Source organism: Platichthys flesus, chromosome 16, assembly GCF_949316205.1.
Source record: "Platichthys flesus chromosome 16, fPlaFle2.1, whole genome shotgun sequence".
Classification (NCBI taxonomy): Eukaryota; Metazoa; Chordata; class Actinopteri; order Pleuronectiformes; family Pleuronectidae; genus Platichthys; species Platichthys flesus.
The window spans coordinates 20727287-20754000 of record NC_084960.1 but is presented as its reverse complement, the minus strand read 5'-3'; the positions used below and the strand labels follow the sequence as shown (position 1 = coordinate 20754000).

General features: G+C 41.5%; 1 protein-coding gene across 2 annotated transcripts; it reads left to right on the top strand.

The window, feature by feature from the left end:
• The first annotated feature begins 851 nt into the window (after nt 1-851).
• gna13b (guanine nucleotide binding protein (G protein), alpha 13b) lies at nt 852-26584 on the top strand. 2 transcript variants are annotated; one of them, XM_062407376.1, is made up of 5 exons: nt 852-1158; nt 12359-12588; nt 16228-16278; nt 19352-19552; nt 20378-26584. In XM_062407376.1, exons 1-5 carry the CDS (start codon nt 876-878, stop codon nt 20747-20749), a joined length of 1137 nt encoding a protein of 378 aa, XP_062263360.1. In that variant the 5' UTR covers nt 852-875; the 3' UTR covers nt 20750-26584. The 2 variants fall into 2 exon arrangements, with proteins under 2 accessions (XP_062263360.1, XP_062263361.1); XM_062407377.1 differs by lacking the exon at nt 852-1158 and adding an exon at nt 1165-2725.
• The last annotated feature ends 130 nt before the right edge of the window (nt 26585-26714 follow it).

Genomic DNA, 26714 nt, shown 5'->3' with positions numbered 1-26714 from the left:
GGTTCTTAAATGAATGTGTGAGACGTGAGTCGGTGTCAGAGCTGGACCATTTAGTTCAGGTGGCTCAGTATGGAGGCTGGAATGTGTCGCAATCACCAAAGACTTTGAAGGTTGTTTGATATATTTATATTTTAAATTGGGCAATATTTAAACACAAGGGGGTAAGAAGGTAAAACAGTTTTATGCTACAAAAAAATTTAAATTGGTAACAAAGAATAACTTATGTTACTCATTAACTAACCTGATAATTAAATGTTTTTTATTATTACTGTAAAACATATTGTAATTCTATCTGATAATTATGTATATATTATTTTGAAACAATCTAAAGTGGTTTGAGTGGAGTTGAAGACCTTCTGTATTGGTAACCGGTGAATATAACCATGAAATGATTGGTCAAAGCGCAGGTGCTGGATTCACGTGTGTTGGAAAAACCGCACTTTTTGTGTTTTGGAGCAGATAAACTGCCCATGTAACAATAAACGCAGCAAAAAAACAGGTTCCTTTGTAATCTCGAAATTTATATGCTATTGTTGTTCGATTGACATTTTTAAAATGTTGAATATACTAAATCACGGATCAAAACTCCGGGAAGATGTAATTGGCGCGGTAATAGGTCCTATAGAAATTTGGCATTTTTAAATTGTATTAATGCTTTTGTTAAGGCACAATTTTGGTGATTGGAAAATTAGATTTTTTTTTCTTCTTAAAAAACATATTTGAGTAAAAGTTGAAATTGAGCTCAGCTGGGTGGGTGACTGTTTCGGTGAACATTGTGTTACTGTGGATTCCTACGGCACGTGAACGCAGCAGCGGGCAGGGCCGAGCAGCCTCTAGTCCTCCTCTCTGTCTGTATCGATGAAGTTGTTTCAAAGATGGCGGATTTCCTGCCGTCCCGCTCCCTTTTATCTGTATGTTTCCCCAACTGTCTCCTCACGAGCGGCGAGGTAGAGCAGCTGCGGAAGTCTAAGGAGATAGATAAGTGTATTCATCGAGATAAGACCTATGTAAAACGGCTGGTGAAGATCCTACTACTCGGAGCAGGCGAGAGCGGCAAGTCCACTTTCCTCAAGCAGATGCGCATTATCCACGGGAAGGACTTCGATCAGAAGGCCAAGGAGGAGTTCAGAGCCACGATTTATAGTAATGTTATTAAAGGTAAGACGCCACCGAGCCCCTGCTGGGGTTCATGTTCTGGCCCGTGTGTCGGCTGCCAGTTCCAGGGTGTAACGACTGGGAAGGCAGTAGCATGCTAGCTGCATCTGAACCCACTGCAGCACTTCCCTGGGTTCGACAAAGCTAATGTGGGTTAGCTGCCTCAGCTACCAAGAAACGCCCATGTTATTAGTGTTTGTGTGCACGGTGCGAATGAAGGGAGCGGCGGCGCGGTCAATGTTGTTGTTTATCCAAAGCTTCAGGTGTCCGACATGTTCTTACTAAATGTTGGGTCACACATGCTGCTCACCGGGGGTTGATCACACACTTCCTCATGGCTGCGGTTATCACTGAAACATGCCACTTCCACTAAAAGCGGGTCACCCGAGTGTACGTGTTGACTGTAAACTTCTCCAGCATCATATGAGGCCACGGGCAGCCCCTCTCTCCAGATGCACGCCTGTTAACTGGGTGGCCTCTGAGAGCTGACACCCGGCACGAACTTTACTGCTAAAGACATGCGCCATTTTACAAAGCATCCTCTAAACATACGTTGCTGTCTTTGCTGTTGGCCAGTCGTTCCTTCTTTGTCAATATCAAGCGCTTTTTGAATGGTGTGGTTTCTGTGAGTGTATGGAAAGAGGGACTTTTCGTCAGAGAGCAGAGGAACATGCCGCTCACTGATGTAAGCTGTCACCTCAGAGTTAAAGAATCACTAAACCAGCCGCACAGCCTCGCTTCAAGAGAGCAAAGCTTTGTGATCTGTCCAAAATATTGCATGTGTTGCATTATTTACATTTGGTACATTTGGTATCAACCTGTGTCTGTGATTACATTCACATGGCCTCCAGTACTCCGACTACTGCCCTTATTCTGACATCAGACTTTATTTCAACCATGGTGTTTGCACAAGGTGCTTTTATAATATTCCTTTCCTATTTATATGTCACACGCATAATCTGATTATGACTCAAACCACTATGTCCACTTCATCTTTCAGACCTGTCATTCCGCCCGTTTTAACCTGTAACAGTTTGACGAACGATGCTACCTTAAACCATTTTAGGTGTATATTCGGATTTCTCCACCTATCGTAATATGATTGTTGCCTATTCTGGTTAAGGAAATCAGAAAATGCTCTTTACCAGGCAGTGCGCTATTCACACTATTGCTTTAATCAGGTTAACTTTGGAATGTTGTTTTTTTCCATATTGCCAGTCATTGCAAGGCTTTGATATAGGGACAATGAGCTGCTGAGGTCAATGACAGATTCCAAAAAAGATATAAGTAAATCCAGAAAAGGATGTTTTCCCTTCGTTAGTTTTTTGAGGTATGTCAGAAAATGCCAAATGTTGTGTTTTTTTCTTTTGGCATGGACTTTGTCTACCGACGCTTGTATGATGAGAGAGAGAGAGAGATGCATTTGTGATGGATGACGCAGTAAAGTTGACTGTAGATGGTCTGTTATTTACCCTCAACACCCGACATTGAACGGAGCAAACTGCGGAGAAGTTCCTGAGGATGGATGACAAATGTTGGGACACTGTTGCAGTTAATGTTGGAGCAACAAGTAAGTATATGCTTGAAAAAAATGATTAAATGCCGTTTTTGCTGTAGGCTGATAACAGGGAAAGTGAAGTGTAACCATTAAACGGATCCCGATTAACTGCCACAAGAGTTGTTCTCTATTCACTGCATTTTAATATAGTCTATAAATAGTGAATTTTAATAAAAAAATATTAATGATTAATCGAAAATCGGTCGTTGATTCTCCCGACCATCGATTAAGACAATTTAATCGAATGCCCATCCCTAGTTTTAACCAAGCACTTGCACCACTTCCTCCCCCGCTATTATTCACTTTACTGTCAGTAGCCATGCAGGAGAGGTAACCTGTGGAGCCTCTGGTTTTTATGAATAGTCTCATGGTTTATGTGGTGTTTCTTTCAACTGCTTGGACATTTTGAAGTTTTAACCTCACAGATGATCAGAGGAGCTGTTTACAAGTCACCTAGCAAAACCTGGAATTTGGCTTGAGAGAACATCTCTGAAGGTCCACTGTACTGTAGCGTAACTGGGCTGTAGGCATGTTTTACTGTTAAGCACTTTTTGTACCAGCACTTTTAATTTCTGCAGTTCAGAAGGAATAAGTTATCATTGCACTAATGTTATTGTCTTCACACCTATTAGAGCAGCAGCACATTTCTATATCTTAATTTTTTTTCCTGTCTTTAGTGTGTGTCTCTGTTTTTACGTGTGTATCATATTATGGAAGGGACAACAAATCAGATTTTCATCGTCACTACTTCATTATGGCGTTGCAAAATTGGCCTTTGATTCTTAAATAGGGCTTGCAGTCCGGCTGATTTTTAAAATGTTGCTGGAGATATCGAGTCTGGATCACTCAACTCTTTGAACTGAAATCATGAGCCAATGACCCATCATCGACAGAATCCTATCAAGTTGGGTAGTTTTCAGACATGACCTCTGGAGGATGTCTGGAGAATTGGTCACAGACTTTCTCTTGATGTTGCCTTTCACATGCACCACGCAGCAGGAGGTTCTCCGCTCAGACATGTTTACAAAAAAAGTGGGAATCTCCAAAGTGTTCTGGCGAGGGGTGGCGCAGCAGGCAGAAGAAGGAGGTAACACATAAATCCGGGCAAATGTTTTTGTTTACAGCACTTCAAATCAAGCGTCAGCTCTTGTCACCACAAACTTAATCAGTGCCTTCTAAGTGTGTCTCAATGCTTTTTATTATGAGATATTTCTCTTTTTTTTTTCTTCCTTTCTTTTTTGTATCGGTTGCATTAGAAATGTCGTCACCACACTCACTTGCTGGCAGTGAAGCCTGGAGCGGGGGGGGGGGGGGGGGGGGCAGGTACATGTGAACTGTAGATAAGTTCGAACAGGGGAAGTGTGATGAGTCCGGCTGGAAAGGCTTGCTCAGCGTCAGTCAGGGGGAAGTTACTGATGCTTGACGTGGTTAAAGCAAAAAGGAAACCACTTGTTTCGGTGTCATTTAAGGATAAAAGTTACATCAGTCAAGGTGTGTGTGGGAGGTGGGGGGTTTACATGGTCTGACCAGGGTTTCAAAATTTCGGTAATATTCAAATGTGGAAACTTTCCTTAGGTATTAACAGGAATAAACTGGACTTTTTGGGGTTATTTATACTAACTGTATTTAACCTTGTCATATACAGACATAAATATAAACATTTTGTTTTGTTATAAGCAGACATGCATGCAAACATTTCTAATACAAATTTAAAAAAATAACTTTTTTTAGATATCCATTTGTGAGTAGAACTGTAATGTATTCTTTCATTAAACAGCAAAAAACATGAATATTGAATAAAATATATGTATTCCCTATGACTTTTTGGATGGACCCCAACAGCCGAGGGTAATCGAGGTGAAGGTGTACTTTTGTGTGGACATGCATACATACATCCTACTCTCACTGCTGTAAAAAGTTAGCCTTGTGTATACAAATAAACTTAGTATTAAAATGAACATTTTAGAGCGTGGCCTAGGGGATAGAGCGGGTGTTCTACAACAAGAAGGTTGCCGGTCGAATCCCACATACTGAACCCCTAAAATGGCCCCTCATAAATGCTGAGTGTTCTAAAAATGTAAGTCGCTTTGGACAAAAGCGTCAGCTAAATAACATGTAATGTAATGTAACCTGGCTTCAGTGTAACAAGTAATCAATATGCTGGGTAATGACAAAGAGGTTCAAAAACAACAAAAAGTCATAGGTTTACGTTTCTGGCGGACAATGTTCCCAGCTAGCTGCATCCCAGTGTTAATCTTGGCAGCTATTTTTGATTAAGTCTTACTCTTAGTCTTTTGATGAAAATGCAAATTAGTTTTAGTCACATTCAGTCATTTTTATCCTTCTTAGTTTTAGTCTAGTTTTCGTCGCCGAAAACTAATTCCATTTTAGTCTAGTTTTAGTCGACGAAAACGAATTACATTTTAGTCACATTTAATAGCCAAATTAAACTCCTTTTCTATAAAAACATATAGCTGCAGCCTAAAAGCTTAAAAACATATATTTAGTTTTAAATGTGAAAACAAAAAGTGAGAGCAGGTCAGACTGGAGGCGAACAGAGAAACTGAAGCTCGGTGCAAACCACCTGCAGCTTCTGCTCTGATCAAGAAGCTGCTGCGCTGATCTCTGAGCAGCTGAGACCAGAGAAACTGTGTTTTCACTGTTTCCATAGTTAAGAAGCAGTCGGTCACTGAGAGGCTGCACCACGAGAACGCGCTCTGCTTTCACTGTGTCTCTCTGAGCGAGGGCGGGGGGCGGAGCTACGGACCGGTGCGCTATCTGGGAGCGCACAGGCACAGACACAGACTCACTCGCCCGCTCTTGATACTTCATGACGGCCTGATACGATGACGTTTTCAAAATTATTGACTTAGTCAACCACCAACATTTTGTCTCGTCTCGTCAACGAAAGTTAAAATAGATTTAGTCATAGTTTTTATTTTCAAAGATCTTTTCGTTTTCGTTACGTCTTCGTCTCGTCTTCGTCATGGAAAAAAGTTTGTTAACGAATATTTTCCGTTATAGCTTTCATCAACGAAATTAACACTGCTGCATCCAGGGTCCAGCTGAGCTAGGCTTGCCTAGTCTTGTTTTCAACTACATTTAAGTTTCCCTGTTGTAGGCTAACTTTAGTAATACGATACAATCACGATACTTAGGTGGTGATATGTATTGCGATTCTGTAAGTATTGCGATTCGATATTACGATTTCTTGCGATTTCTTTTGGTTATTTTTTTTTTTAAATACTGGATCATTGAAAACTGTTGAATCATACCTTCAAATACAACACAGTGAAATTCACTTAGCGCTTTACACGTTTTATTTCAAATAGTAACTTAATGACTACCAGGCAGCCAATAGAGAAAATAAATAAAAATGTGCTCTATTATAGTGTAGCCCCTGTCAACTGCACACAAACTGACAGATTAGGCCACTTAGGCTACTTTTAAACAATAAATAAAATGTAAATTAAATAGAATGAATAAAGTTTACTTAAAAATATAGACTTTGAAATAAACAAAAAGTAGGCTATGCTTTGTTGTTGTTTGCATTTAGTCTATGCAAAGCTATTGCTTGGGTATGTTTAGATTCTTGTGCAAAAACAAGAGCTGGTCAACATGTTCTGGGGCAAGGTTGCTCCCCCCCCCCCATATATCCCCCCATATAAAACCAATAAATATATGTTTTAAAAAAAAACCATTTTAGCATGGCGATTTAAAAATATTCCTTCACAAGAATTGCGATTCGTAACAGAATCGATTCCCCCCCCATCCCTAATGACTGGTGTGTCACTGATCCACCAATGATAAATTCAGTTGACTGGGCATGACTTTGGTCTGATGGTGTAAGTCGGAGCACAAACGGAACCATGAGGTCCATGGAGCTGCCTGCAGAGCTCTGAGTTGAGATCCAGGAGAGAAGGAACTCCATGAAAAGGTGACAGAGAATCTGCTGTTCACTCAGTTGAAGCGCCAGAGATCATGTGTGGAGACGGAGACCCTTTCCGAAGCACAACCAATTTCCAAGCGTCATGTCTATGTCCTCCATACATGACAAGAGGATCCTTTGGTTTGGCCAGACCAGAGAGTGATCTCTCACAGTGTGACAGTCCTTTGTCTGCCACTAATATAAGATGCTGTTGTCATTATTTATCGGTGAGGGATGATGGACTAAAAATGAAAATCTGACACTGTTCACTGAGCTTTGTTAAAAGGGGTTTTATCATTACCACCATTTGATAATTTGTCTGTTTGGGACCTTATTGATACTATCAATTCGCTGTTAGTGATAGATGTGAATAAATCTCAATTTAATCTTGATGAGAAAATAATATTTTCTGTTTGTAATCCCTGGTCTCTTGTACTGATTAATAATGGGTGGCTTCAGCTCAGGATGTAGAGTGGGTCTGTAGATTTCTGTGTGCTCTTATTGTTTCGAATAACAAGGAGCTGCTTTGTTCACAACATTGCTTTTGCATTTTCAACAACTTTACAGTTAAATATCCTGTCAAATTTCAGAGATTTCAGACCACTGTTGTATCAGCATTCCTCATATTTACACATGTCTAGTAAAAACAGGACGCTATGGGTGGAAATTTCGAATTAGTGAATGTTCATAGCACCAGTGTGGCAGAGTTGACAGAAGCTAGCAGCTCAACATACACAGTCCTGAAGACAGCCAGCCCTCTGTGGCAGCAGCTCGCTGCTTTAAGATGAGGACGGACAAACATTAGGCCTGTTGTTTTTTTCTATGCCCTAGTATTCCTGACGGAATGTCCCTTCTCGCCCACTGGCCTTCACTCACATTGCAATTTAACAATTAATACTGATCAGAAGTTTTTTGGATCTGTATTGTCCTACAGGCAGAACATTATGATTAAAGTGGCCGTAAAGATCCCGATTCATAATCCGACACCATCGATTAATATCTAAATAAACCTGATTGTCAGAGAGAGGTAAGTTCTTCTCACAGATTATCACACATGCTTATAATGCGATTATAACTCAGTGTGTCCTTTAACTTCATTGTTGCAGAAGAAGCGTTACCCAACTTATCAAGGAACACAAAAATATTAATTCACATTGTTATTATAAAGATCAGTGTGATTGATTGTACCCAGTGCATGCACGCCAGGAGAGGCAGACTAGCTGAACCCACTGCAAAAAGAAAGGTGAAACTCTGAAACTCCATTTATGATACATATATATTCAAGGTCATGTCATTCCTGACAATTATGTGAAGAGTTCCACAGTGACATGCAGAGACATACAAACTGACACTAGCTAAGTTTGATTAATTACAACTAATGTTATGAAGCTGAACATTTGTTAAACTGCAGCTGAAAGTTGTCACCAATGATCTGTTAATGATTACTATCGATGCTGTAGTACGTTGATAATTCACTGACACTGAATGGTAGAAGCAGCGGGTGTCTATGTCCAGGAACAAACGCACTGCTGCTGGCTGACCGATTGAACTGCACGTCACAGGCCTGGTATTAACATTGTCTTGTGGGATCTGGTCACAAGTGGTCAGCTCAAATTCATGTTTGAACACACCCTAAAATGTCCTGAGATCTGATCAGTCGGACCACATCCAGAGAGATCAAATTATTTTTGCTCTCTGAATGCAACTCAGTCCTGGGCCACGTATGAAGGACCACCTACTAAGCTGTCTGACCCACTACAGTTTCATTATGAACCCAGCCTATTTCTGTGCTTCCCCATGCCCATATGCTGATTTGTTTGGGTCAACAATATCAACAATGACAGATAATGACTGTTTCCTCCAGCTGCTAACATCCTTTCGCTGTGCTGTGTTCAGGGCAAATGGGATATTCCGGCCCCCTGCCACATAGCAAACATGCCCTTTAAGACGAAATTCTTAAAGGGGACATATTATGAAAAATCCACTTTTGTAGTGCTTCTACACGTTAATTGGGGTATCTGGCATGTCAACCGTCCCAAAAACTCTGGAAAAAACAGCTCCCGCGATTTGTTATGGTTCCTCTATGTAAGAAACTATACGATAGAGTGCGTCGAATGGGAATACGACCAGAATTGACGTCATAGTCGGTCTACATGGCATAGATTCGGTAATTGACGGTGACATGTACGCTAGCTGGCGTTAGCCTCATAGCAATCAGTGCTGGCTTGCCGGCCGGCTTCGGCGGCAGCGGCAGCCAGCTGCTCCGTGGCATGTTGGATCCCGGCTGTACCCGCTCACTGCTAGGCTGGCGATGCGCCCGCTGGCGTCACACACCTGAGGGCCGGACACGTCTCACCAGCTCAGGGTTCCCCACGTCTGCAGGGTATGTCTCATTTTCATCATTGATCATTATCGATCTGTGACAAATCTCAAGCTGTGTGTCCCCTGTGTGTGTCCCGCTACGGTTAGCAGCGGGCTAACGCTAACTTGCTGTTAGTTTGTGTTTAAAGTTGCAGTACTTTCTGGAATCGCTGTTTGTGAACGTATTTACAGCAGTATTGCATGTGGAACCCCGGCTGGGAAGCATCGGACTGGGAGGTGGGGGGAGAGATCTGTTGCTTCTGTGTGTGTGTGTGTGTTTCGGCCCGGTAGACGCAGCACCTATTGATAGAAAACAATGCACTCTTGTTTTTTTGCGCGTCTACATGTGGCTTTACGGTAAAACAGCATGGTTGGGTGAAACGGCTTTTCCGTATCAGGCACTAGTAGACGCGCAACAAAAACCCGAGGACCGGCTGGCTTCCCAGATGACGGCTCACTTTACTGCAGTCCCCGTCTCCGGCTGCATTGTAGCCGTGCTTTGGCGCTCGCTCAGCGGACAACCTCTGCTGTGATGCCCGGGCGGCAAAGCAGAGGAGGAGGAGGGGGGGAGAGAGCAGCGCCTTATAACTTTTGTGGCCCGTACAGAGTTGCTCCATGCACCCCGAGCTGCACGCACCGGCGCCGGTCACCATTAGCTCGTTGCCACCTCCGTTGCTCAATAAACTAATACCTGGGGTTTTAAGTGCATTTCTCCGCAAAAGTTGCAGCAGTGTTAGCCTTCAGAGCTGTAGCCCCTCCACGATCCGTGTGTGTGTGTGTGTCCGTGTGTGTCCGTGTGTCCGTGTGTGTCCATGCATGTGCGTGTGCGTGTGCGTGTGTGTGTGTGTGTGTTCAGAATATATGCCCTCTATGAATAAGTATACACATACAATTATATAGTGTAAACACACATATCTAATGCATATATTTAAATAAAGTACATCTTTATCAGAAGGTGTAGTAGTTTGAACATTTTAGCTTCAATGAAGAAACACAACAAACAGATACAGAAATATATGTGTAGGACAGTGACTTAAAATGATTTTAACAACCTTAAATATGCTAAGGGGAGATTTAAGATGTGTGTGAAATTTCATTAAGACCCCAAGGAGCCATATCAACTGTGGTGAAATGGGCATAATATGTCCCCTTTAATGATCAATTAATTATGCCCATCCCTAGTTCAAACTTACTGTAGCCAATCTTTCCAGCAATTAGCACAGACGCTGTTAAAAGCATAGAGGAAGAAACAACCCAGACCAGCTTAGTAAAATTTTAAATGAGGAGATTCAAGGCTGCTTCTCAATTTATCATTTAATCCAGAGACATTTCAGAGACAGACCATCTAAAGTCCACATTACTGTGTCATCCATCACAAATGCACATATTTCATTGCCATTCAGACCTGGTGTTATCATCTGTTCTGAGTGGTCTGATCAGCAGTGGTCAGCTCTAAGTTAAGGTGTGCAGCTCTCGCTCTCTCGCTCTCTCTCAACTCAGACCTGATAAACTGGATATGACATATGTTTGTATTTGTATATAGAGTGGGAGAGTTCAATCTGATCCTAAGTGGTCACAGGAGACACATTCAGGACGACTTTACAGACAAACTTAATGCTGTCTTATGACTGGAACTAGACAGATGCTAATACCAGGTATGATCACAGCCTTAAACTCAAAGGAGAAGAAACTTATTCTACCCCTTCCCTACTCGTAGCTTGCCAGTTATGTTCTCGCTTGCAATTCAATGGACCTATGACACGAGTAAACAGTCAGTCACACAATGTGGGGAACTGCACTCTCTATTTATAGCTGAGAATTGATTCTTACTCACTGACGTCTGTATTGACGTGTTTTACTCATTCACATACGCAGATACACATCTGCACTTGTACATAACTGGTGAAATAGGTAGACAAATACACCAGCTTATATTGATACAGGCCTCATGTCTGTATGAAAATCATCCTTAAAAAACTGATAATTGGACTTGATAATTGGCCTGTATCTTCTTATATGTTTGTATACAAATATTCAAACTGTAATAACAAACTTTGGCGAAGCCTACTAAGATTCACATGATTCATCTTAACCCTGTGTTAAAGTTGATAAAGTTATTCTGGTAAATTAAATTCTGAACAAATAAAGCATCTAAAAGAAAATAAATCATCTAACAAATATATGATAAAAAAATGAATGAATGAATGTTATTTATTTTAAAAAGTTCTATCCATATGTTTTTTTAAAGATTGATCAATTCGATATTGTTTCAGGTTGATGGCATGCATCATTTACATTTTTTAAGATTTGTGTGCATTTTACATATACATCTGTTTATTTTCACCATGATTGAAGCAAGAGAGTAAGGCCTTAGCACTTGATAAATTTGTGTTGTTGCAATTTTTGGTTTCATTTAGAAGATCGATACGAACTTGAGGTGTGTCTTTTGGGGGGGAGGCAAATTCGATCTCTTTTGTTAAACAATTTCTTAAAACAGTTTGGAGGGTATTCAACCCCTGAACTCCATCATGAAGTCGCTGATCTCTGAGCAGATGTGACCAGAGAAGCTCTGTGTTTCCACTGTTACCACTGTTCTACAAAGTCACTGACCAGCTGCTTAACGGTGACGAGCTCAGATCTCAGTCACTGCTTGTGTCTCCGAGTGAGTGGGGGGCGGAGCCCCGGGGCCTTTGTGTCGTGTGTAGCTCAGTTGACCAATCCTGCTTGAGACTGAGGTTGGGACCTCCTACCTCATTTACATAGGGACACTTAAATGTAGAAATAAATAAATGTGAAAATAAATAAAAGATGGAATATATGTGGAAATAAATAAATAAATGTGGAAATATGTTTAAGACATTGATTCATTTAATAACACATGGATGGATGGATACATGTGCATTCAGGTTTATTTGTATAGCACAAAATCCCAACACAAAACTTGGTGGAGACCTGAAAATATTATAGAGAAAACCCAAAGTTCCCACAGCAAACACTTAAAGACAGTGCAGAGAAAAAAACTCTAGAATCAGCCTCAGTGTTGAAAGCCATCTTCCTCGACTGGTCAAGGTGGTCAAATGTACATCTCACAATGTCCATTGATTTGTGTAAGAATTGTGTAAATATCTGGTATATTCACCAGAAATAAGTCCACCAGTAGATACCACAGAATCATGGGAATATTCGTAAACACAGGGTTCCTATGATGCCAGTTCATGTTTTCATTGTTTAAAAAAAAATCTACCACATGAATCACATCACCACACCATATGATCACTGTTTTTTAAAAATGTAGGCAGTAATGTATTATCTTGAACAAGAAAAAAATCCTAATGATCTTTTCTCTCCCCCTTCAGGTATCCGAGTCTTGGTGGATGCTAGAGAGAAGCTACACATCCCATGGGGCAACCCATCTAACCGGAGGCACGGTGACACCATGATGGCCTTTGACACCCGGTCAGCGATGTCTCACGGTCACGGCATGGTGGAGGCCAAAATTTTTCAGCACTACTTGCCCTCCATCTCTGCCCTGTGGGCCGACCAGGGCATCCAGAATGCATATGACCGCCGCAGGGAGTTCCAGCTGGTGAGTAAATAGTGTCACTCAGTGTCCATATTGTGAGGAACAATTCTTGGGGTTATGGAGCTTTGGCAGTAATTCAATGTGTACATTTTTAAAGCTTTGTTGACAAATGAATAAGCTGCCAGATAATAAAGACATTCGATTTAAAGAATTCTCTCATCCTAAAGCTGTGGACAATATGGGTGGGGGAAAATCGACTCGCATAAATATTTTATTATTAGCCTTTTGTCTTCCCTTCCCAAGGTAAACTGTCACATGGTGTTCACTGCTGGGAGTCACAGTCCTGCTCACAATTATTGGCACACAAGAAGTTTAAGTACATAATGTGGAATATCTCCTTAAAAAAATCAATCAAGTGAGCAACTTTTTTCTATAGAGCATTCGTGTTTGATACAAAAGAGCAAATGATAAACAACAATTCAAAACAATAAACAATGGGGGGAAAAATTGAAAAACTTCAAGCTTGCTGTGTCACTGATATTGGCACCCTTTGCTGTAAATCAGTATCGAAACACATTATGACTCACCTGTGGTAAATCACAAATGGATCACCTGTGATAAATTGTCTGTGCCCATGTGACATAAATTAGCCAATGAATGATGACTTCCGTGTTTTAAAAAGCAACCAGTTATACCCTGTTCCTTTGTCACACATTGTGAAGACAATTGAGCTGTCTGAGGACATCAGAAGGGTCATTAATAGCATACACAAGACCTCCAAAGGGTATAAGGCCATCTCCAAAGTCCTTGGTATCCCTGTTTCAACAGTGCGTAATGTTATTAAGAAGTTTGCCAAGCACCACGTCAAACATCCAAGACCTGAGTTATCAAGACATTTTAGAGCGAAATGTCCTACCCAGTGTAAGAAAACTTGGTTTGAGTCAAAGATCATGGCTCCTCCAGCAAAACAAAGAGCCAAAGCACACATCCAAAAGTAGGCAGGAATGGTTGAAAAGGAAAAAATGGACTGTTTTAAAATGGCCAGCAATGAATTCTAAAATCTGCTATTGGGGAAAGAAACCCTGATCTTTGTTAAATTACTTTGGACCTCCAATTAAAAGATCCCGATGATATAAATTTGGTACATTTCCATTTTTATCTTGCGGGCTGAGTGAACTAGCGGAGCTTTGCCGTAAATTTTAGAAAAGGGGGTCGACACCCGTCAGCACGTAAGGAGGGAAACATAAGCACGTAAGGGACCCGGGAGGGCTCTTGCGCTTACGGGCCCGTGAAAACGCAGAAGCATGTTTCAGGCTTTATTTTGAACCCTCTCTAGGTGTGTGACTGTGGGAAGTTCAATGATTACTTGTGAGTAGGTTGAGGGAGCTTTTAGATTACAGTAGTGTATTGACAGTCAAAGATAAAGGCTCTTCCACAGAGTTGACCGTGCAGACCTGCAGCTGCTGATAACACACAGACAGACACATACAAGCCAATGAAAGATGCTTCTCTCTGTACCTCTGCCCTCTCCCTAACTGCTTTCCACAAGTTGAAGTTGTGGTCTAACATGGTCTTGCTTCCAGGGAAATGATTTTAAACTGTCCTGCAGGGACATCGGGTTCCCAAGCATCTGTGTGGGGGAGATTGAAAGACAATTTAGCTCATTGTGTGTTAGTCTATTATTCTAATGATACTCTGGGGTTTTAGATATTATCATTATTGATTTGTGATGCTTATGGTCTGTAAGAGAAATGCAATAATGTCACCATGGTTTCCTTCCCAACACAGCTGTCAATCTGCCACATTGGGGCTTGCCTATATAAGTTCTTGACAGTACCATTAGTAGTAGTACTATATATTTAATTGTATAAATGTGTCATATCAGGATTTTGCGGATATACATCACAGCTGTACAGCTGTTACTGTATATAAAAATGGACGACAGCATACCTCTCGAAAGTAGGAAAAAACATCTGGATTGCCCCCTGGAAGCTGGCTGTAGTATAAAGAGCAGAGGTGTCACGTCACAGAACTGGCCACCAGTGTGCTCATGGTCACAGTCTGTCGACAGTCCCAGCAGGAGGATAACTGATGACTAGACGTCCCCTTCAGCTGACCGGAGTGGCAGCAGTGAAGTTTCAGTGGGATAAACCCTCATAAAACCAGACTGGTGTGGATCAAGTAGATTATTTTATGAGAGAAAAAACCTAGAAGAATAGTGTCAATAGTATTGAGTCTGGCCTGTAAATTTCAACAGTATTTATGTTTGGCTTTATCAAACACTGCTGGTTCTGACCCAGAGGCCACTGAAGCAGGTGTGATTGTTGGACCCCTCTCCTCATCTGTCACTGTGGGCATCACCATTCTGTATGTCAGTGAGAGACAGAGAAATACAGAGGGGTGGTTCTGTAAGTCAGTGAAGATGGTGAAAGCCATGATATCATTTATTTGAGTGCAAGTTTTAGTGAGGGAAAATGGCTTAAAGACAGTCATTTTTGGACTCTAATTCTATTGGACAAGAGACCTTGACTCTCATTGTAGGTTTTCGGCCGCTTTATCGTGATCTTTGAGCAAACCGTTTAACGGAATTCTTAGAAAAATCATTGCACACAATTGGACGTAATTCCGCAAGTTTTATTATAGGTGTCTTGCATTTGCCACAAAAATATGGAAGAAGAATAAGTATAATATACGCCACAGAATAAAAACATGAGTGGAATGCACCCATAACATGTGTGCAGAACTCTTTGACCCTCTTTTCATACGCAGTTTTCAGAAATGGCATGCGGGTCAAATCTTTACAATTGACACCTGAGTAAACTTGGTAGCCCGACTTTCACACATGCACAGCGCATGTGTGAAAGTCCCCCACACACACACAAACACTCACTAGCGGGGAGTCTAGCAGAGGTTCCCCTGCTAGGTTCTCACATCGGAGGGGGGAGAAATGCACCTCTTTGGAGAAAATGTGTATCTGCGGAGTTCAGTGCATGTCTGAAAGACTTCCATACAGACTTTGTTTTACCATCGTATAGCTTCTGCTTTAGCTTTCCGCTTTCCCGCGATGTAGTTCTCATCCGGCAGAATAATCTTGGCGTCACCACCCTCTGTCTTTTACCTGCCACTTGGACTCAGTTCATGAGTGCATGAGAACCCTGTGTTATTTATTTCACACATGAGCATGTGGTTTAAAGACTTAAATTGATAAAGACCTCGATAAAACTAAATAGAAGATGCTGCGTCAAGTGAAGATACCAGATGCTGAATAAAACCTATTGCATTGGTTTACATCATCAAACAGACCCTCGCGGCCTGTCAAAGTTTCATAATAATCATAACATCTGTAGAGTTTTTGTGCCGTTGCCTTATTGTAGACTCTGCTCACACTCACACCCACATACACACACATACACTTGGATTATACAAACAAACAAAGTCTCCCTTTGAGATTTGAGCAGGCAGCTTCTTGTTTTAGATCAGATCTCTTTAAATGCAGACTTCAGTGTAACTTAACTTCCCTGGAGTACAGCTGCATACACTATGTATCAGCTCTACAAATTTAGAGCAACCCCAGTGAGTTCGTCCCTCCGCTGTGGTGGTGGGCATTGACATTAATCAGTGTGGAAGAGAGCTTAAGTCATGTGTCATATTCAACTCAGAATTCTTATGATGAAGTCACTATCTATCTTCTCTTTTTCTCAGGGGGAGTCCGTCAAGTATTTCCTGGACAATTTGGAAAAACTCGCACAGTCGGTAAGTTCGGCCCACGCTGCAAAGGCTACACGAATCACAGACCACCAGCAGGCAGGATGATGGGCCAGATGGGTGTGATAGCAGTTTGTTGAAAAGTTTGTTGCTTGTGTGCTAAAAAGAGATGTGAAACTTCTGCCTTCCTGTCCCCAGTCGTGTCTTCACACTCACGGTTCCTCCATGTATCTGATTCTCAGCCCAGCAGCGAATACTCACACATGAAAAATACTCTTACTCAGAACAGCAATTACACACATTTCCCTTCATCTAGCAGACTGCTGGACTCAGACAGCTTCATCAGCCGAGAAAGTAAATTATAGGTTTAGCTGTTTGGTAACATATGGAGATGTGGTCATGTGAACCTTATAAAATGACAAACAGAAACCAAGCGAACGTTTTCCCCTTCACTTTGTATGATTCCTCCACCCAGGCCCAATTGGTCAGTCAGTTTCTTGACTAATAACTGACTCTAAGAAGTAGTTTTCAGTAAATCTTTCACAGTCATGTAGAGTATGTGAGAATATTCAGCTGCATGTGCTTCACTGCTTTCTCACACGTGTTATAATGACATCAGTGGACAATGGCTGAAAATCCGTTTTTTATTTGACCTGATGAGAAGGCCATTAGACTCCAGCTACACAATTACTGAAAAAAAACCTTTGTTAAATCTGGTGTGAACGAAGTCAGACCAAACAACCAGCCCAAATCAAGTGACATGGGTTAATAATAATTTAGCTTTGTCTTTATAATCATTTGTGATATAATACCTGTGTTATACTTCACAAAAGACAAAGTTATATTTGCTTACTGCCAGTGCTATATTTTGATATGGTTGATAAATCATATTAAAAAATATATAATTTGTTGATATAATGCAGGGATGAAATGATACCATGGTAAAATCCCCATAGGTTATTTGTAAAGTGTATCCTTTAATCACCTTGATGATTTGCATCAACCAAAGTCAGCAAGTCTCCCAGATGCGAGCCCAGCAAGTGCATTATTTGTTGTGTGTTATAAAATCATGGCTGAAGCTACTGGTAGGTAGGGGCTGCAACCACAGGAGAACTGTTGGTAATCTCTGGCCATAGCCAACATCCACCATCACTAAATTGCCTGTGGTTAATGCCAACGTTTTGTCTTTATTATTGGCATTTGAGCACTTAACGAGAAAGTTATCAACCCTACTATAAATAAATAATATCTTATTTTTTCAAATTATTTAAACAATGTAAATATATAATAAGCTGAAATTACGAGTTTGCGATAACTGATTTCGGACACTTTAATCGAAATCAAAATAATTCTAATGTAATGTTGATATTATTCGTAAAAGATTATAATATGTCAATTAATAAAATAAAATTAATAGAAATTAGGGCTGTGAAATGATTACAATATTTAATCAAATTAATCACAGGTTTCTATGGATTAATCATGATTAATCACATTACCGATTTTCTCGGTATATTTTTGTTAAAACAAAAAATGTATGACAAAAGACGGATATATATATTTTACATGTTTCTTTTTATATTCATAAATAAACAAAACAATGGTGCTGCAACTCAGCAGTTCTTTAGCAGTTGTCTTTGCTATTCCATATGGAACATTAATATAATCTTCATCCTAAACAGAATTCGGGCTTCTTAGCCACTGTATGGTTGAATAAAACTTTTTCTTTTTCTTTTTAAATCAAACAGAAATTATTTGAGCTTCTTAGCCATTCTTTTTCATAGGATGGTTGGAATTTTTTATAACAACCATTAACCACACCATGACACAATCTAATGCCTCTAAAGGTCCTCTTAGCTAGTCGTTCTTTAGCCAGTTGATGAGGCAAACTAACTTGTCCACATTCTATGACAGTAAACCTGACCGCTTCTTCTGCCCAATGTGTCCTGCGAGTGAAGCTGGTTTGGCGCATTGCACTTGAACGCCCCTCGCCGACCAACACATGCTTCTGGTTGCGGTGGTACTTTAGGCTGTTGTTACTACTGTGAAACGATAACGCCTTCCCACAGAGTGTAGCTTGGTTTAGTTGAGTGTTGGATCTTAGTATTTTTGCAACACGTTCTTCCCGTCCAGAATGTTCTCAGGTTCATCAAAATTATCCATGTTTGTTTGAATGGCAGCTGCCGTCTGACTGCATTAGTGTGGCGACTAGTGCAGAGTGGGCGGAATTGTGGGTATATTGGAAGGTCCTTCTGCGCATGCGTTAAATGCGTTAAAAAAAAACGAATTAATCCTGTAATTTAATCATAACGCGTAAACGTTAAGAGTTTTAGTTTTAGTTGTAAAGGGGAGATTCTCCTGATGCTTTGTTCATGTTCGATGGGTAAACTCTGGAGAGAGTCAGGACAGAATAGTGTAGATGTACTCTGGAGTACCAGTCTGAAAAAAGGCTCTAATGAAGTAATCAGACAAGGCTGTTGATGAATGTGACTCAGACATCACTTAAGTTTATCAGTGCTGGATTTCTACCTTATAGTCTTTCTGTATTTGTTGTTCTTTTCTTCTGCGTGAACAAAGAAGTGCACTGGAAGCCCTGTGTGCAGGGGGTGTTTAAAAAAAAAAAGTGGATCTTATTTCCATTGTGTGTGTGTTTGTGTGTTTGTGTGTGTGTGTGTGTGTGTGTCTGTCTGTCTGCGTGGCCTGTCAACAATGACTCTCCACCTCTGGAATGTTAGGAATGTGGATCTATCTTGAAGCGTACTGAAACACACACGAACACACAGTCAACATATGACTGTGAATAATATTACATCATATTTGGTTTCATGTAGTCAAAGAGTCCCTAGTTTTTGCATTGTCTTGGCCTAATTGTAAAAGCTGTGTCATTAAAGGGGAGGAAAACCACACGCACACACACACAGTCTCTGGCATCCCCTCATTTGTATATGTGTGCTTGTTTTGAAGGAATGCACTGTGTGTGCACGGCAACAATAGCATTTCTTTCTCTAACTCTTAATTCACACTGATTGTGTGTAAGTGGTTAGAGATAGTTTGTCTCGTAAATAAAGAACCATGACAAACTACAGAAACCTACCTAATATGTGTAACAATGTGTTGGCAGGACTACCTCCCTAGCCAGCAGGACATCCTCCTGGCCAGAAAACCCACCAAGGGCATCCACGAGTACGACTTTGAGATCAAGAACGTGCCCTTCAAGATGGTGGACGTGGGTGGTCAACGCTCTGAGAGGCGTCGCTGGTTTGAATGCTTTGACTCGGTCACTTCCATCCTCTTTCTTGTCTCCTCCTCAGAATATGATCAGGTGAGTCTGTTGGGAGCTATGACTGGAATCACTGAATGTTGTTGAATTGACACTGACTTGAAGTTTTGCATGGCATCATAATTACAACAACTAAAACACAAATACACATTTGACCCAATTGCCCCAGGAATTAAAGGTCATCAGTTTAATGAAGTCATTACAAAAACTAATTGTGCCCCTTTTCTTGTTCAGAATGTCAATAACCTAAAAGCTGAACTTGTGAAAATTAGGTTCCTCAACTCGTTTCTACTTTATTTCACAAACTTTGATGCTCTGTTAATTGGCATAGAAAGTTCATAAGCCGTGTGCTGGTAATAGGTGAAGGACCCTTTTATATGATGTGCTGTAACATCGGCTCAACCTATCATTAATGCTTGTTGTTGAAATTTAACCCCTTGAACTCAGACGGAGAACAGTGGAAACCAAAGCAGAACCTGTAACAAAGGCCACACGCTACATCACATTCCTTACGTCCCTGCAGTGCAAAAGGGCTGTAAAGTTCCTTTTGTGTGTTGCTGTTTGTGTTTCCATTGTATTTATAAGAGCAAAAATAGGGTAATAAGTCCAAAAATATTATAATATTTATGTTGTTTCATAAACTTTCTTGGGGGTAGGAACAACGCCCATCACCTTACATTCTGACCTTTTTCCTCTGGTGGTAAATGCAGATACAGTTTCTGAACGACTTTGCCATCGTTGATATTTGTCCAATACTTACCTGTCTCCTTTGTGCAGACAAACAATTATTTTGCTCATATCAGTGACTATTGACACATCACCTTTGACCCCAGCATACATGACATGTCTGCATTCTGACACCTCCAGGTGCTGATGGAGGACCGACAGACCAACCGGCTGAGCGAGTCCCTCAACATTTTTGAGACCATCGTCAACAACAGAGTTTTCAGCAATGTCTCCATCATCCTGTTCCTGAACAAGACAGACCTGCTGGAGGAGAAGGTGAAGCAGGTGTCCATCAAAGACTACTTCCACGAGTTCTCGGGCGACCCCACAAGCCTGGCAGACGTCCAGCGCTTCCTGGTGGACTGCTTTCGCAAAAAACGCCGCGAGCAGCTGCAGAAGCCGCTCTACCACCACTTCACCACGGCCATCAACACTGAGAATATCCGTCTGGTGTTCCGTGACGTCAAGGACACCATCCTTCACGACAACCTCAAGCAGCTGATGCTGCAGTGAGGGAACTGAACAGGGGGAGGGAGGGAGGGAGAGGTGGAGGCAAATGAAGAGTGGAAGTCGGGGTGCCTTTTTCCTTACCCTCCCCCCACCGCCGGCCTGTTAACGAACCAGGCAGTGTCACTTTTGAACTTTGACTGTGTATTAAAGGCACCACTACTACCGCCATTCCCCCCCTCCACCCCCCACGCTTGCTCTCTGCCTTACTGAGCTTGTTCACTGTGACTTATAACGGCTGCTTCTGACTCAGAGCTCCGACCACCCTTTGACCCTTAAAACCACTGTAAATGACCTCTGCCCCTTGGACCTTGCCGACACCTTGTCATATCCTCCCTGTATGTTTTGCTCTGATTAACATCCTTACACTGTCCCTTTATTCACTGCTGCTCTGACCACTGTTGATGGGGATTGGGAGGGGCTTGTTTGGAATTGGCGGCTCTGTTGCCAGATGTCACCTTCCTTTTGCTGAACAGTCCTTTTGTTTTGTTCATGGGTTTACATCTGCTTTCCACCAGACCTCAAAGATGACATCACCGGGGCAGGTGGGGTTTTCTTCTGAGAGCCGTGGAACAGGAAAGAACAGAACACGCACACACACCCACACCCACACACACCCACACACACACACAGACACACACAGATAGGAAGTCTACTAGTTTTCTAATCATTTACTTTCTTTTTCTAGTCTATGAATATACTGTATATACCTATGCATTTCCTTTAACTTATATTTTATTAGGGTTTACACCTTGTGGATGGGTGACTGCTGGTGGACTCTGTGCTCTCAGTTTGGGGGTTCAGAGAGCACGAACAAACACAAATAGACCACTTGTAAAAGAAACCACCGTGCCGTCAGGCTTGATAGGGTTCATCATGAGCATCATATTTAAGTTTTTCTCAGGGCACATTGTGAACCACTTGTCCGGGATTTCAAGTCACAGCTCTCCTGGCTCTGCCCCTCCACAAGTCAGCTATTACAGGGTCTTTTCACTGCATGTCAGCAGAAAAGAATGGTCCAAAAAACTGTGGCTATCTTATACCTGGAACACATTTGACCATCAGGCTCTGGACTACAAGAGGCTGGGGACCCACTTTCCTCCTGGTATTAACTTATGATCTGTACGTGGACGACCACAGACATTTACATTTACATCTGCCTTTAATAAGTCGTTTTGCTACCTGCCTTACTTTGATTTCTCTTTTATAATTTGTTCAGAATTTTCAACCAAAGATGGCAACATATTATGGTTTTTCAAATGTGGGGACTTCTCTCCCCTAATCTAATTTAGTGAACTGGAAATTTGTATGAAAAAAACAATACGTGTGATGACATCAGCTTTCATTAATCTTCCAGTTGCTAATTAGAGCATCACCCAGCATAACCTGGGTTAGAGAATCTAGGAGGTTAGACTGGCAGCATTTACAAATCTATTCAGATCTCGTGCTAATACCAGGGCTACACTGCGTCTGTGCGTTCATTTGAAAATAATTTGTTCCCTTCTTGAGGTAAACTATTTAGGCTTAAAAACATAAAGCGTAATGTAGTTTGAATGTTGCATTGACCATTTAGTGAATGGTTTCTCCATGGGTGGTGATAAAGGATCTGATTGAGGTTGAAAATGGTCATATTTAATTCTGCAGCTCTGTGGAATCTCAAATCCAAGCCTGCATTTCTTATGTCTCCACCTTATCTTACCACCTTGAGCGTATAATACAAGAGGTGAGGAGGTGGCTCGACCTCTGTTTTGCTGGCTCAGAAGATACCTGTTGATCCTGTCTGTCTTTCCCCTCCACACATCCTGACCTAAAAAGAAAAGGGAAAAACCAGCCTGTATGTTTCTGGCCACGCTCTTAGCTAATTTTCTAATGTCTAATTCGCTGTAATGCATCTCTCAGACCAACCTCACTCTCACCCTAAGAGTTGATGTAACCCCTCCACATAGATGTCTACGTATGAGTGTTTTTTTTGTTTTTTTATTTACGGATGGTGGTATTTAAAACCTAAACAGCCCCATTAATCTGCCTCCTCCAGTTGTGTCGAGAGCATGAACACCTCCAGTTAACTGGTTCCACTGGTTCATACTAACACTTCGGCAGAAGTTAATGGATTATAATAAGGTGTAACTCAAGCCTCTAATGTCGTGAAGTTGGCCTGTGGTTGAGCTGTTGCGTCTCCCCCTTCAACAGAAATGCTTTTATTGGTTAAGGTCACAGTCCTGTGTTTGTGTGGAAACAGCGTCGTTCCATATGAACCAGCAAAGCTACGTCGCTATTTTTTAGTCTTGCTAGTTGTAGTTAGAAATGGCAGCTAATCACTGAAAAGACCCTGTTCTTCCTGTTTCATGCTCCTGTGATCCCACAGACACAGACATTTCCGCCTCCTCTGGCAGGTGGTTGCTCATGGTGTCCTACCCCGTGTCTACACTGGAAGTGTCTCGGCCCCCTTTAGTCTTCTGTCTCAGTTTGATTTTTGCACAGGGTCGTAACAGCTTGAGTTTGACTCGTTTAACTTGAAGAACATAGTGAGCCTTTAGATGACGTGAGGCAAAACCAGTTTGTTGAGCTGCACCAACATGAGAAAAGGTTTTATTCATGTCTTTTTAGTGGCTGGGTTATGACCCAACTACTGTCAATTACATGCCCTTGATCGTTTTTCAAATTCTAACCATAATCAAGAGTTTAACTCTGATATATGAATTCAACATGGCCATCGGGGAGTAAACATAATGCTCTGTAATTATGTAACTAACCCAAGGAAAGTGGATTTAGTGTTTTAAAGACCCAAGCAACCAGTGTACCTTCGTATTTTACCTTTGGGTTTTTTGACGAGTCATTTGGTTTTTATGCCTGTGTTTTAGGGTTGTCCATTCGTCCCATTATATGCAATATCTCAAAGCCCGGAGGGAATGTTTTCAAATGTGTACAGACATTCACCTGGACTCAAGGATGAGATGATTATATTTTGGTGGTTAAACGTCAGTTATATTCTAAGAATTTTGGAAAAAGAAATAGTGTAGATGGTAACTGCACTGTTCGTTATTTCTAGTTTTTATAGAATCAAATAATGAATTAAAACCAAACTTATCAGAAACATGACTATATAGTATGATAAGAACTCCCTTAAATAACAGAAACCATCTTTAATTTTACATTTACTTTGTCTTAGTTTGAGCCATGTCCCATCTGTTAACATGTTGGAAGCAAGGTTTACCACCGCGCTTAAGGGAGCTGTCATGTCTTCCATCAATGGTCCATGGATTACACAGTTGAAATGTGTTTTTAGATTTTGATACTGTGTACACATGAATAGAAGCCAATAGGAATTGTAGTCTAATTTGTAATTTAGTCTTAAAATATAACATCATCTTTGGGTCACACACTTCAGATTTACTTCTGTTTTAAAGCACATTTATCGTTTGTTTCTCTTTTCTTCTTACACTCCCACAATTTAGCTTTGAGTTAACAATTGCCTTAATCAGTGACATCGAGGGTGAGAAGGACCCGTGAGAGATATTGGATCCCCTGTCTCCCAGGTAGCTGGTTGAGTGTCCCCAGGACAACCAGGATGCCTGCTGCCACTCAGCATGTGTGCAAGCATGCAGCGAGTCACGTGGCTGATTTCTGGTGTGCGTGCATATTCCCAATTTAAACAGAGGAAGTTCAGTGAATTCTCCAAGCTTTACAGTGCCAGTCAGCATGATTCTCCCTCTGTCAGCCCGTCTGCGACCGGGTGACACAGCTTCTTTGTGTGTGTCACAAACACACTGTCTCCTGTCTGCTGCTTCTCGGACAGCATAAAGCTTAAACCCAGCAGAGGCCTCATTGTCTGGATTCAGACCGCTGTGTCATGTCGTAAGGACAGAAGAAAGCCTGTAGTGACACACGCACGCACACATGCATGTCTCTCAATAGTTGTGGAGACACTCATTGACATAATTGGCCTTCCCTAGCTCCTTACTCTAACCCTAAGCATCACAATTAAATTACTAAACTTTTTCTATTCTAACCCTAAACTTAAATCCAAGTCTTGAATTAGTGACGACAGTCAAAAATGTCCTCAAAATGATGGTATAGAACAAAAATTGATCCTGATAACTATAGACAGACATGCGTGAACACACGCACACACACACACACACACACAAAGTCACAGCAGAGCAGAGGCTGTGTCAGTGTACAGGCCTGTTTTTGATGATGGTACACTGTCTCTGCTCCTCTGGGACGTCTCGTTTTCCAATAATATAATGTCGTGACTCCACAGTCGATCAGTTGACCTGTGGCCTGCACGAAAGAGGAGTTGCATCCTTCCAAAGCACTTATGTTTTTTAATTGCCTTCCACCATCTGATGGGTTGAGAAAAGGATCTGGATTTTACAGAGGAGAAAAGAGAAAAGAATTTGGTGATAAATAAACAAGCCTCCTAGATGAAAGCACAGAATTCATTTCTTTAGATCAGTTTGGACAGAGACTAACACAAGCTCAAAGTCCGTTCAATGTATTGACAAATTCTGACATTAAATTCAGAATCTCAGAACTCTTTGTCTTTCTTCTCTTGCAAGCAGATCAATGGTGGCTGTGTTAAAACGACTGTCTGCTGTTGTGTTATAGCTCCCTGACGGGATTGGTCTGCTTTAAACAAACAAGCGTGTACAATGTGTAGTGTTGTGAATGTCCACTGCGGAAGGCAGCGTGTTCACCACACGTCTTTAAACCTCCAAGATCACTGTGACTTTTGCGTGTCTTTGTCATCTAGTCACCTTGAAAGCATCCTTGGTTCTTTGACTTGAGAAATTATAGAAGCAGTCATGTGAAGGAAGAATGGATTTAAATAGCTGGAGAGAACAGTGTAGCCTCTGCCTCCACCTGCTCCTCCAGTCAGTGGACCAGTCACTGTGTAAAGTCAGATTATAATCTGACAGCCTTTTTCTCAGACGGGCTCTGGCAGACCCCGAAGCCTAATCCAAACTGGAACCTCAGCTAAACATGAAGGACCTGTTTGTCCCCTTTGTGCTCACGGGCTGTACTGTGTGTTATCTGTTGGATTGTGGTCCAGGCTTTGTAATGGGGGGGGGGCAGCATAGTTCCTTGTTCACCATGTACCTTCCAGCTTCCCACATAGAGCATGTTCAGACCTGGTATTAACTTAACAGATGTCCTAACCCTAACCCTGAGATTTGTCAATAGGTCCTGTGGTGGAGCGGCTTTGGGTCTGCTGGCCCTCAGTGTTGTGCTGTCACACCGAGGGTTCTGGTGGGAATCATTATTTCTAATCCGGGAACATTAAAGATCTGCCTTTAACCCGGAGGCCTTGTTAGAGTTCTGCTCCCAAAGCTCCACTCTGAGCAGTGTCTCCCTTTTCTAAAACTCTGCCTTTGACTTTGCCTTTGAACCATTGCTGCGATACTGGTTTTCTACACTGCAGCCTGCGTCTGACATCAGCGCTCGGACTGGAAAGCGATCAATGAAATATTTCCACTGAGCCACCAACCATTGTCCAAACTATGCAACCACACTGGTCTATTGATGTGTTACAACTAATCATGAGCTCACTGACTGACGATTCCCTTAATGCTAATGTTTTATAGAAATATTATCTGCCGAATATACTGATGTTTCTGTGCCTCCTCTTCCAACTCTGCCTCTACTGTCCAAACATGTTGACAATGGTTTTATATAGTGTTTTTTTTTATTATGCCACACAAGCAGTCTGATGTCCACATACTAAATAGATCACAAGAACCATTTCTTTCCCAGTTTTGGTATTTTCAGATATGTACAGTCTAACTTATACTGTCTTACCCTTCTACTCTCCTAAATAAATCCAGCTGTTTTTTTAAACCCTGTTTCTGCTGATCTTTTGCTTTGCAGGGGTATCATATCAACATCTGGGGTTTTGTGCTGCACGTTACACATGCAGCAGTTACCCAGTCGATCATGAATCGCAGGATCCTGTTATTGTCCTTGATAT